Source organism: Coptis chinensis, chromosome 7 (genome assembly GCF_015680905.1).
Source record: "Coptis chinensis isolate HL-2020 chromosome 7, ASM1568090v1, whole genome shotgun sequence".
Lineage (NCBI taxonomy): Eukaryota > Viridiplantae > Streptophyta > Magnoliopsida > Ranunculales > Ranunculaceae > Coptis > Coptis chinensis.
Genome location: NC_141462.1, coordinates 56722989 through 56734746, shown reverse-complemented (window position 1 = coordinate 56734746; position 11758 = coordinate 56722989). Strand labels below are relative to the sequence as shown.

The window sequence follows — 11758 nt, the reverse complement described above, 5'->3', positions numbered from 1 at the left end:
CGTGAGGATGTGGATAATTGTGAGAAGGAAAAATGGAAAAAATGAAAAAGTGTCCGGTGGCTTGTCCTTGGGTGTTACTTCTTCACTAGTTGGTTTTAGATAGTTATGAAGCATAGGAGAAACGCCAAGGTCAAGTACAAACTTAATGGTTCTTTGAAAAGGTAGAGGGCGGGAACATTCGCGTGATGGAAGGTGAATGAGTGACATGAGGATGTGAGGTGGGTGAATGGTGTTCAACTAGTGTTCTTAAGTCTATATCATCGAGGCCTTGAGATATGCAAGACATTCCTCAATAGGTGGGTAAGAAGAATCATGGGATAAAGGGCAAAAATTCTTCTTCCGCCATGGCCAAGAGATGAATGGATGTCAATAGGGAGAGAACTTCGAGGCAAAGAAGGGTTGCAAAAGAGTGAAGGAAATCCTCCTTGATGTTATCTACGCCTAGGGAGTAGAAATCGCGGATCCTTGTCTTCTTCCATAAGAGGGTATCTACTAGTGTGGGGACTAAAGTGTCGGCCGCGACTAATGTAAGGTACAACACTCTCAATGGACTTCACTTCCCTTTCTACAGGCAAACCTAGTTGTCCTTGTTTTTGTCTAAACATGTTAACTTCTACGTAAAGATTTCCAAAAGAAAGAGTCATTGAGCCATCCCGACAATTGATTTGGGCATCAAGGTTGCGAAGAAAGGGCATTCTAAGATGATGGGAATGGAATCATGAGAGCAACTTCGTGTCAAGAATAACAAAGTCTGTTTGGATAGTAAAAAATCCCGAACTTTAACGAGAATATTTTCAACTACACCCTTGGGATACTTAATAGAACGATCGGGCTAACCGCAAAGTCATTTTAGTTGGTTGAAGTTTTGTTAGACCTAGTTGTTTATATAAATAATAAGGGAGTAAGTTAACACTCGCCCCGTGTCTAATAACGCAAGGTTGTTATGAAGGTATCACCTAAGGTGCATTATACAAGAGGATCGACCGTGGTCCTTGTACTTAACAATTCCGTTATGTTCGGATAAAGAGGGATATTGTTCAGTTAAGAATGCTTCGTGGGGTATGTTGGTTTTCCTCTTCTTGGTGCACAACTCTTTTTAGAAACTTAGCGTGTCGGTAGACTTTTATAGCTTCTAGAAAAGGTAGGTTTATAGTCAAATTTTTAAACACTTCCCTAATCTCATCAAAATTTCGCCATTTTTTAAACACAACTAGTCTTTGGGGATATGGTGCTTTATCGCTATTTTTTAATGTAAGGGATAAAAGTATTATTAGGCTTTGCTTTATCTCTATCCGCTTTTCCATCTAGGTATCCATATTGGAACCTCTACAGGTGTGGTCTTCACTTTCTATTATTGGATCTTGTAATGTTTTCCCTTTTTGGTTGTGGTTTAACGGGTACTTCTACGGTTGTAGGGTCTTGGTTTCTATTATAGTATGTGGTATGGTTTCATTTTTAGTTTTTGTGGGTAATCTTTAGGCATAGTCACTTGGTTATCAACTACTACCTCGAACGGGGGTAGTGATCACCAGAGGTCCCTTTGGTTTATATTACCATTACATCAATACTTTTTATTTCGGCGGTGTTTGTTGACTTAGGATTAGGCATTGCTTGACTTGGAAACACGCCGGTTTGGTTATTATTTTGGTTAGAAGACATGTCAATAACCTTTTGGCACAAAGACTGCATCATTTGCATCGTTTGTTTCATCATATTAGAGTTTTGATCATGCTGATCTTTCATCAAGTTGGAGTTTTGTTGCATATTTTGATTTTGTTTCTCCAACAAGGTCACTACTACTTTGTCTGTAGATGGTTGTATTGGAATTAAAGCTTGTTGAGCGTTCATATCTTGATGTTGATAGTTCTGGGTTATGGGTACTAAACCTCTATTCTGGTCACCTAAGTTCCCTTGTCCTTGATGTTGAGTTAACCGGGTTGAAGTGTGATGGTTGTGGTGGTGTTTGTGCATAGACAAGAGGACAATAGAAGTCGGAATGCTCAAGACTACAAACAGACATTACAACGAAAGTAGAGTTAATGTTCATGACCGAGTGGGTTGTTGTTGAACGAGATGGCATCTACCTTTTAGTGAGGGCATCGATAAGAGTTTTAAGCTCGAGATCATGTTTAACCTCGAGGAAGAAGGAGAGGAGCGGGAGGAATCGTTACCTCCCCAATTGTTGTTCCTCTTAGATTGATCTTCTAAGAATGTATAAGCCTCCAAGGCTCCTTTACTAAGAAAACTACCCCGGACATGATATCTAGAACCTCCTTATGATAATGTGAAAGCCCCTTGAAGAAAGCAAACGAACAAAAGCGTGTCTTTTCGCAAGATTATGATGCTGGGCATTCAATGAGAAGATCGATGAAACGATTCCGTGCCTCCAAAAGGATTCATGAGGATTATGGTGAAGAAATGAATTTTGTGAAGCATTTCATCCTGTCTTGATGGTGGGTAAAATTGTTCCATGAACAATTGAACAAGTTGAGCCCATGAGTCCACAGAGTTTGGCGTTTGGGCAGTTAACCAAGAGCCTTTGTCTTAAGGGTGAAAGGAAACACCCTAAGTTTAACTTGATCGGACTTACACTAGGATGATGGAATGTAGTGAGAACTTGGTCTATCCTACGATGATAATGCTGGTAAGGCTTCTCGTGGTCTAAACCATGAAAACCGGTAACAAGTTAAATATATTAGGGGGATTCGAAAATCCCCACTAGGTTTGCAAGAACGATGCACGACTTAGGGCCATCGTTTAGGGCTTTATAAAAATCGAGAGAGAGGAGTCTCTTGTTCTTTAGCCATTGATGCAAGTGTAGTGTGTGAAATTCTAGATAGGCGTGTTGTATTTATTTCTATGAAAAACAAGCCTGATTATACTAGAATTAAAACTCCTCACGTAAGAGGCGAGGAGTGGAAGAAGGAGTACTGAATGCCTCCTTGCTACGCAGCGTTTGAATAAGCGTCTTGATATCGCGATTTAAGTGTATTTAACAAGTTAGAAACACTTAATAACTTTAAGGAATAAAAATATGCATTTACCTATGAAAATTGGGCTGTTCGGATGAATTTTTCCTTGTTGGGCGCGGGTTGGGCGCGGGCGCTCAAGGTAAGTTGAAATTACAGATGAATAAGGGCGGGTCGCGCTCAACATGGGCGCGGGCGCGCTCCAGGGTTTTCAAGTTTTAGGCCTTTTATCGTACTTCAAAAAATCTGAAATTTTACAGTAATTTGCTAAGACGTCTATCAAGTAGCCTGTAAAATTTCAGATCGATCGGAGCAGTGAAAGTCCCTCTACAGCCCTCCAAAGTTTGCGAAACCGTTTTCGGACACAATACAAACAACCGAATGGTTAACCCATCAAAACAAATCCAAAAATTTCCAAATTTTTTTACTGGAGACTCCTGACAGATTCTAGTTATTCCTGTAAAAAATTTAGAGCAATTGGATGTCTACAACCTCTCCTTATTGGATGGTGTTCAAGATATTAAGTGTTTGCAACACTGCAGAAACACACTGGAAACACTCTACTATTTAGGAGGTCAAAACAAATCAAAAACTCATCAAATTTTTACTACAAACTTCTGGATTAGGATAGATACTCCTGTAAAAATTATAGAATTTTTAGAACTCCCTAAGTAACCTTATTCGTCTGTTTTTCAAGAACATACGGTGTGAAAACTGAAATGCAGCACTGTAAAGATCGTATTTGTTTTACAAGGTAAACCAACTCTGAAAAATCTGAAAATATTCTAGTAAATCAACAACACATTAAATATTATGTATGAATATTTTCAGAATTTTCGAAAATTTAGAAATACCTTCACCGCAGTGTTTTTCTCAGTGAATCCGCAGCCCCTATGCCTGAAACAGTGAACAATTCCGAAAATCAAGAAATAAGAATGAAAAATTAAAAGGGTGGGTGGGTAGAAAATGGGGGATTGCCCCTTGGATTCAAGCAATTGAATTCTTGTCTTGAACGAGATTAAGCCATTTGATAACCGTAAAATAATAGAACCCTAAATATTAATGCTACAAGAACACTAATACGTAATCCTACCGTTCTTGCGTTTCAATTCTTCTTACTCTCAAAACATATTCATGCAATATAATGAGTAAGGAATTCGTTCCACTCTTAAACCTTCAAGACTTAAATAGAATTCAATTGATCCAACACAAGGAACAATGGTGAGAGTGATGTGTTTGGTGTGAAATTTCTATACTACCATTCTCAACACAAGAACAATAATAACAATAAGACATAATTAAATTAAACTGAATTTAAAACTAAGATTGTGAATAAAGATAATTAACTTTATTGATCTAATAAAACAATAAGAACAAGTCATGATTGAATGAATAACAACTATTTTATTTATCTAATGAATGATATTCAATGATTTAAATAACTAATCTAAAACAAAGAATGAAACTAATTAATGGAATGAATGTAAAAACTAGATCTAGATCTAAAAACTAATCTAGATCTATCTTTTTCTAACCCTAAACTCCATTAACATTAGCTTCCTAACCTAACTGCCATTAACAAAGAGTCAAGCTTTTGTTTTTATACTTCCAGATCCAAAAATCGTGCATGGGCTTGGAGTCATGTTTTGGGCCGGAAAATCGGGCCCAAAACCCAATTTCTTTAGTCCAAAATGGCCTCTTCAGCTGCAGTTGACTTCAACAGACTTTTCGTCCACTTATGCTCCTCTGATTGGGTCAAGGCTTAGACCATTGGAAAGCTCTTTCCGAGTCGGTCGTTTTGACATAAGGTAGGCCCAATTCAGGTCCGAGTCCAAAGATACGACGCCCGGAAGTTCTCACTGACTTTTGCTCCTTTATCTCGCTAAAAGTGGCACATTTCTCGCGCGTAATGGACTTTGAAACTGAAATGCATAAAAACACGTAATCAGTATTAACTCTTACTTATTATTCACATAATTGGTCTAACATTATGATTATTAAGGGGTTAAAACTACAGTTTTTGGGCTCTTATCGATAGAAATAAGTAAATAAGAGAAGGAGCTTTCGAAGAGCAAGAACCTTCTAGCCACCGACACTGCGGTTTTTACTACACTAGCAAAATGGTGAAAGTAATTAGAGACGGGCTGATGAGGAAAAACCTCCTAGCCACTGATAATCTGTCTTAGCTATCGACCAACCAAGTAGAAAGAGAGCAATGGCGCCCTAAACATAATACCCAACTAACTCCTCATTAACAAAACACGAGATAACTTCAAAGAATCTGAATATCTCTAGCTCTCCACCATTAATCATCAAGTAATCAATATAACAAGGTTTTATTCCAAGGTAAACAATAATGAAACAACAATGACTCAAGCCATTAATCCACATTCGAATGCAGATGGAACTAGCATGACATGCACCTACACCAATGGCCAAATCGTTCAACTAAAAGAACGTAACTTATTCGGTCCACCTTTGTTGCCGACTTGCCGTGTCAAACAATATTTGGAAATTCGAGGAAACCCAAATACATATCAACAAACATGGAAGCCTAGAATACACACAATCGATAAAAGACACACAAAGATCCTATAAGTGAACATGTCATGCTATAATACCGGTTTAACTAACTATTGAATTTTTCTGTTATCTCTTCTTACATTTTCTTCCTTATAGTTTTACTCCATAAACAAACTTTATCTTCATTTTGCAGCGACAATTAGTTGCGTTGTACCGATACTAAACACGGATGGTTTCATATAATTGAAGCGTATAATAAAGAAAAATTACGACACTCAAGTCCATAGTTGGGCACACAATGCTTTTTGAGAAATTCAACAAGTACCTCGTAGATGGGCACAAAGGCGATTCCTCCCATGCAGATGTTTGGTAGTTCGTCTCTATCAATTCTTCAATTATAATCAACACTCAAGTAGGTAAACTGAAAATAAAATGAGTGTATTACTATATTAGTATAAACTCTAGCTACTTTCAGGCAATAAGAGTTAACATTATTGTGACATGAGTTGGGCACATCAAGACTATGACTAAATCAAACCGGCAGATGTTCTTAGAACAAGATTTAATCCAACATTATGGTCGGTAGCTTAGTATCTTAGACAAATAAATTTACATTCAGATACAGTATAATTGAGATATATATTCACACTAACATAACCTAATAGTAGGGTTCATATTATTGATATATATTCACACTAACATAACCTAATAGGGTTCATATTATTGCAAGATGTACCGTTCTCAGGTGCCCATAGCAATCCTCACTGCTGCTGAAATATTCCAAACAAACCCAGTCGAAGACTTTGCAAACTCGAGTTGTTGGAGATTTGTTGTTTTGGCCAAAACAACAACCGTTCTTAATTCGAATTGTTAGAGATTTGTTGGAGAAACTCGAATCGGGCACTCGAATTGTTGGAGATTTGTTGGAGATTTGAAATTCGAATTTGGGGTTAGGGTTTCGAAGGGTTTGGGCGAAAGAGACGACCGGTAATGGTAGGTTGTTGCCGGTTTCGATTTGGTGGGGGGGGTGTATTGGGCTTTATTGTTTGGGCTTTGTTGTTTGGGCTTGGGCGGAGGCTGCCCGATCTAATATGAGTGGCGCCCAATACAGCACTCCTTTTTTATCCTCTTTCCAGCTACCTTCCAAAAATGTCATCACTTGAAGGACTTCAGCTTCAACCTGTTGCTGGGACGCTAAAAAAGCTACCATTGATTGAGTTTCTGTCTCCATTTGGACATTCGAGTCCAAATTTAAAATTTCTTCATCTTGCTAGCAACTCAAAAGTATTCTTCTCTACAGCAAAATGCTGAGATTCATTCTCTCTGTTCACACTACTATTCACATTAATTTTAGATACTTGTGTTTTCTTCTAGTTGCCCTGCTTCTAGAGCTGAAGTGTTTGCTACTCTCGTACCACATGTGTTAGCAGTAGGAGTTTTGTGTTGTGATTGAAAGTTGTTAGTCCTTGTGACACGTGAAGGAATAGTAATTCCACCCATTCCAGAAGCTTGATTACTCTGTGAACCACCTCTTCTTACACTAATCCACTCACCCCCTAATTGATCTTGCAAGGTTTGATTACCACTGAAAGGAGTGTTAATAACTCCATTACTGTTAGTCATATGGTGAGATGAACCACTAGGGCCCTTCGTTCTCAACTGAGGGCCTGATCCTTGTACATTAACAGGTGCAACACTCTCTGACCTACCATCATAAAAGTGTCTTGTCGCCGTAGTATTAGCAACAGGAGTACTAAACCCCTCAGTTACTCTCCTCGCTGAAGCTTCAATAGCTTGCACATGAGTTCTAACAGCCCCCACCAAATTTTGATCATTGGTTTACAAATGACTAGCATTTTGAATAGGCACTGCTGGAGAATTTTCTTGCGCTTGGACAATTGCTTTTGTATCTACCCTCACATTAGGTGCTAGTACTTCTGTAGAAACTAATGCCTCATTTAGACTATTCTCTGCTCGAGGTTCCCACACATTCACCACTTCATTATCACACTTACTGGTTATATGCCCAAACATATTGCATTTAGAGTATGCTGGTGGTTTCCAAGAGTATTCCAGCCCAACGTTAACAACTCTGTTATCAACATCAACTGGTACAGAACTAGGATCCTTAAAAGGATCGGAGCTTGGGATGGTTACACATACCTTAGCAAAGCTAAGTATTTCCTTCTTAGCAGTGGCATCATCCATGCATGGAGGTCCACCCACCAAGTTAGCGAGGAACGATAATCCATTCAAGGTCCTGAGTTCCTTAGGAACGTTCGGAAGCTTAACCCATATTGGAACTGTCTGAGTTTTGTTTTGAAGGACCTCGACTTCTACTGACCAAGGCCTGATTACAAATATCTTGCCTGCAATAAAAAGAGGATCACCCTCAAGAACCATTTGCTTGTCTTCATCAACTGAGAAGTTAATGAAAAACAGGTCACCGTCAATAGTGATATCCATAGTACCCTTAAGTTTCCAGACTTTTTGAAGAAAACTTTTCACATAAGGAAAAGCTAGGCGTTTCTCCATGAAATAGCCTACAAGGACATCCTTCCACTCTTCAATACTTTCATCTATGATATCTTGTGGAGCCAAAGCAACCCCATCAGTATATGAAGGCGTGAAGCTTTGAAGACAAAATTTTCTCTGAAATAGAGAACTCCATGACAAAGCAGAATGAGAATTTCCTTCCATGCTCTAGAACAAAAGCTTGTTCCTTTACCGTCTTGTTTCTGAAATACTGTACTATAAAAGGAAGGTTTAAGCTACAAAGGAAAGATAAGGATCAGTCCATAGTTAATCATAGCAATTTTCTCCCTTATAGCAAGCTCCACATTAAAAGGATCAGCTTAAATCATAAATTGGAGTTTGAAAAGCAACTCCTGGGCCTCCATGACTTTAGAGTGAAGAGTGAAATAAAGCTTTGACCAGTCTAAGCTTTAATTTTAGAATCTTCAATTTCTGGAGAAGAATATACATAAGATTCGCTATGACTTGCTTATTGCAAACTTCATGTAGGATATCCTTGGACTTATGATGAAGCACCCCAAGAGTTAAAAAATCTGATAAGGCTAGCCTTCCGTTTGAAGTCAAAGCACTGAAGAAGAATAGGACTACAATCCTGATAGGGTTATATACTAAAAGCATTACTTTTATATTAACTCTAATTCTTTATATTTTAAATGAAAATCATATGAGCAAATGTTATGTATATTATATATGTTATTAGTTATATGTATGTGTCTAATACTTTATGTTGTAGATGATATAGTGTGTGGTGACACACAAAAGATCATATCATCAGTATCTTATAAAGTATAAGTAAACGTTCACAATCTAGATGAATTTGGACAAACCATTGGTATGGTTGTAGTATAATCTGGTATTAGTCTATCTTGACTATAGGATTACACTAGTACACTTTGTGTGTATTGAACAGGACCAAGTAAGATTGTTTATTTTTATACTGACTATATAAGAGAACAAACACCTCTGTTATTATGGATGTTTGTCGTCTTAATCCGGATATAATAACGGGCACTTACGTGCATTATACATTGCTTTAAATCATCAATAAGTGAGATTTATTTGTGAATCAACAAACTCGATGGATTGGGTAATGACATTGTATATAAGGTGTGCTGTTGATTATAGAGGAAATCCGTGTCCCGCAAGAAGTCGGGTTGATGATGTCCCCCTTTAAGAGCTCATAAAGATTGTCATGTAAACCCTGCAGGTGGATTTAATCCGACATGACAATGAGGTTGAGTGGTACTACTCAAGGACATAAGAAGTTGATTAATGTAGTTGTCAGTAACTTGACTTAATCAACGGGCATTCGATATCTTAACATGGGGAGATCAACGAGCATATAATATGGAGCCCATAAACATAATACATGTAATTTGAAATTATGACGGTAGTGCAACAATGGCCTTTAGTAGAATAATCTATTTGTTGACGGACTTGAGCCGTGTCTTCTGGGCGAACATGGGAAACCCAAGCCCGTCAGGAAGCCCAACCCTAATTTCTCCTCATGGTCCTTGTTGTAGCCTATAAAAAGAAACCATTCTTCTTGCCCTTTTTTACATCAAGAAAAAACTCAGGATTGCTCAAGAAAAGTGAGATCCAAAATTCGGTTCCAACTTTGTGAGTGAGAGAGGCCAAGAGATGAAGAAGGGATTGGTAGATCGTTGCCCACACAATGTCCATTCCAAAAATAAGAATACAATAGAAGATCAAGAGGTTGCTGATACGTAGAGCTTGAATTCTCAGAGTTATCACAACTGATCAAAAGTATGAATTTCTAACCAAAATCGTGAACACCCTTAATTCCACTGCGTATGGGTTTTCACGGTTTGTAAATCATTCGATGCAACCATAACGGTTCCAACAAATCCGAGACACCATGGGGTAGGAACTCAGTTTCAGTGGCCACAAACTAAGACAACCACCGAGAGTTTACCAGACACCTGTCAATTTTAGACATAATTGTTGCCCTACCAACGGAGTTATTACACCATGTGAAAAATAAGCCTGTAAACTTCAAATCAAGAAACCCAATTCCTGATCTTACTCGCTCACATACATATATATATTTTTATATTTGATCGTATAAAAAATTACAAGCATCTTCAAGATTTTAAAACCAATACTAATTGAGAAATATATGGTGGCAAACTATTGATGGAAGACTCGGACTGTTGCCTTCAGTTATCAGGGCAACTGTACCAAAGTTAGACCTGGATTCAACCTTTGAGCAGAAGAGTGATATAGGAAAAGCTGTCGAACGCGATCTTGAGAAGGTAATGTCTTATTTGTTTCCTTATTCTTCTGTACTGATAGAATGTATTTTATTACTGATCAAAAAATAGATTGGCTTTCAATAAAAGTTTTTTTTTTAAATGAAAAGATAATATAGGATGGAAATGTAGCAAGATTTTGTAGTTATCTAACCACCAAACAATTTGTTCAGCATGCCTTTCAAGTCTGAACTTATATTAAGAAAGAAAATTCGGACTTTGTCGATATTGCAAATCATGTCTGTATATGGTTATGAGATAGTCGAGACTCGAGACTCTCATTGTGGATATTGAGCCAGATTCACATGTGAAGAGACCAATGAGTGAGATTAATGCAGGTAGGCTTCGTTGCTCAGTTTATAGCATTGCCAAGTTCTTCTTCTTATTCTATTATATCCTCTTAATTAAAGTTTCCTTTCACTTATCAGAAAACTGTTATGTTAAAGGAAACTTTAAATATGAAAGATGAAATACTATTTATGCCAGTTCACGATTATCATTTATATTTAGTTTTGTTGTGATTTTTATATGAACAAAAAAGAAATGATAATGTGATCAATTAAATGTATTTATGTCGTGTGAAATGTGGAGAAGATTGAAAATTTATCTCTGGGTACTCGAAAAAGGAGTCTTAGGAGAGATTCCATTTCTAGATTTATTATAATCTCCAATGAATTAGAAGTGAAAGGTTTTTCCAACTAATCTTGTAACTGTCACAGCTGGTAGACTTTGTGAGGCTGCAAATGATAAGGCCGAAGCAGAGAAGATATTGCATATCAAGCGGGCTGAGGGAGAGGCAGAGTCCAGATACCTAACTGGGGTTGGTATTCGCCAGGCTATCGTGGACGGACTGGGGGACAGTTTGCATGACTTCTCTTCGAGTGTCCCAAGAACATCATCCAAGGAAGTCATGGATATGGTGTTGATGACCCAGTACTTTGACACAATGAAGGAGCTTGGGGAAGGTTCAAAGTCCACTTCGGTGTTCATACCACATGATCCTGGTGTGGTTAAGGACATTGCCACACAGATTAGAAATGGCGTGTCTCTCGGGCAAACGTACACCACCAATGACCACTATGGTATAGATACTGTATGGCTTTCAAATTGAATGGTTTTTTCCTTTCTAGTTTTCTGCTCACATCTGAATGATATAGTTATGAAATACGATGAATCCTCTTGTAAGTAGAATGGTAGAAACAGGTACAGTTATAAGAAAGAAAGAAGTGGACATATGTGTAACTGTCTAATGATTAATTTTTGTGTGGACAAGACTGTTGCATGGTTTCAATTCCATGAAGAATCTGGAATTTTAAGAGTAGAGCTAGATGTGTAATTGTGTATCCACTTGATTGGGTTTGGGTAATGGACATGGGCGTCTGCGTTGGAGTTTTGAGGAGATGACTACGAGGTTTCCAAGGTGCATTTGTGTTGTTGGCATGTGCATTGCAAACAACT

General features: G+C 37.9%; 2 protein-coding genes across 3 annotated transcripts; one reads left to right on the top strand and one right to left on the bottom strand.

The window, feature by feature from the left end:
• Window positions 1-5850: 5850 nt before the first annotated feature.
• Window positions 5851-8467, bottom strand: LOC147488093 (uncharacterized). The gene is made up of 2 exons (XM_086571560.1): window positions 6229-8467; window positions 5851-5913 (listed from the first exon to the last, which is right to left on the bottom strand). Exon 1 carries the CDS (start codon window positions 8190-8192, stop codon window positions 7332-7334), a length of 861 nt encoding a protein of 286 aa, XP_086427686.1. The 5' UTR covers window positions 8193-8467; the 3' UTR covers window positions 5851-5913; window positions 6229-7331.
• A 1497-nt stretch (window positions 8468-9964) lies between these two features.
• On the top strand, window positions 9965-11572 carry LOC147488092 (hypersensitive-induced response protein-like protein 1). Of its 2 annotated transcripts, XM_086570916.1 has the most exons (3): window positions 9971-10303; window positions 10474-10638; window positions 11020-11572. In XM_086570916.1, exons 2-3 carry the CDS (start codon window positions 10620-10622, stop codon window positions 11409-11411), a joined length of 411 nt encoding a protein of 136 aa, XP_086427042.1. In that variant the 5' UTR covers window positions 9971-10303; window positions 10474-10619; the 3' UTR covers window positions 11412-11572. The 2 variants fall into 2 exon arrangements, 1 of the variants encoding a protein (XP_086427042.1); XR_015201143.1 differs by lacking the exon at window positions 10474-10638 and having other exon boundaries at window positions 9965-10303.
• The last annotated feature ends 186 nt before the right edge of the window (window positions 11573-11758 follow it).

Excerpts from the sequence above, each read along its gene's own strand:
- LOC147488093 (XM_086571560.1), bottom strand. The coding sequence starts at position 8,192 with ATGGAAGGAAATTCTCATTCTGCTTTGTCATGGAGTTCTCTATTTCAG.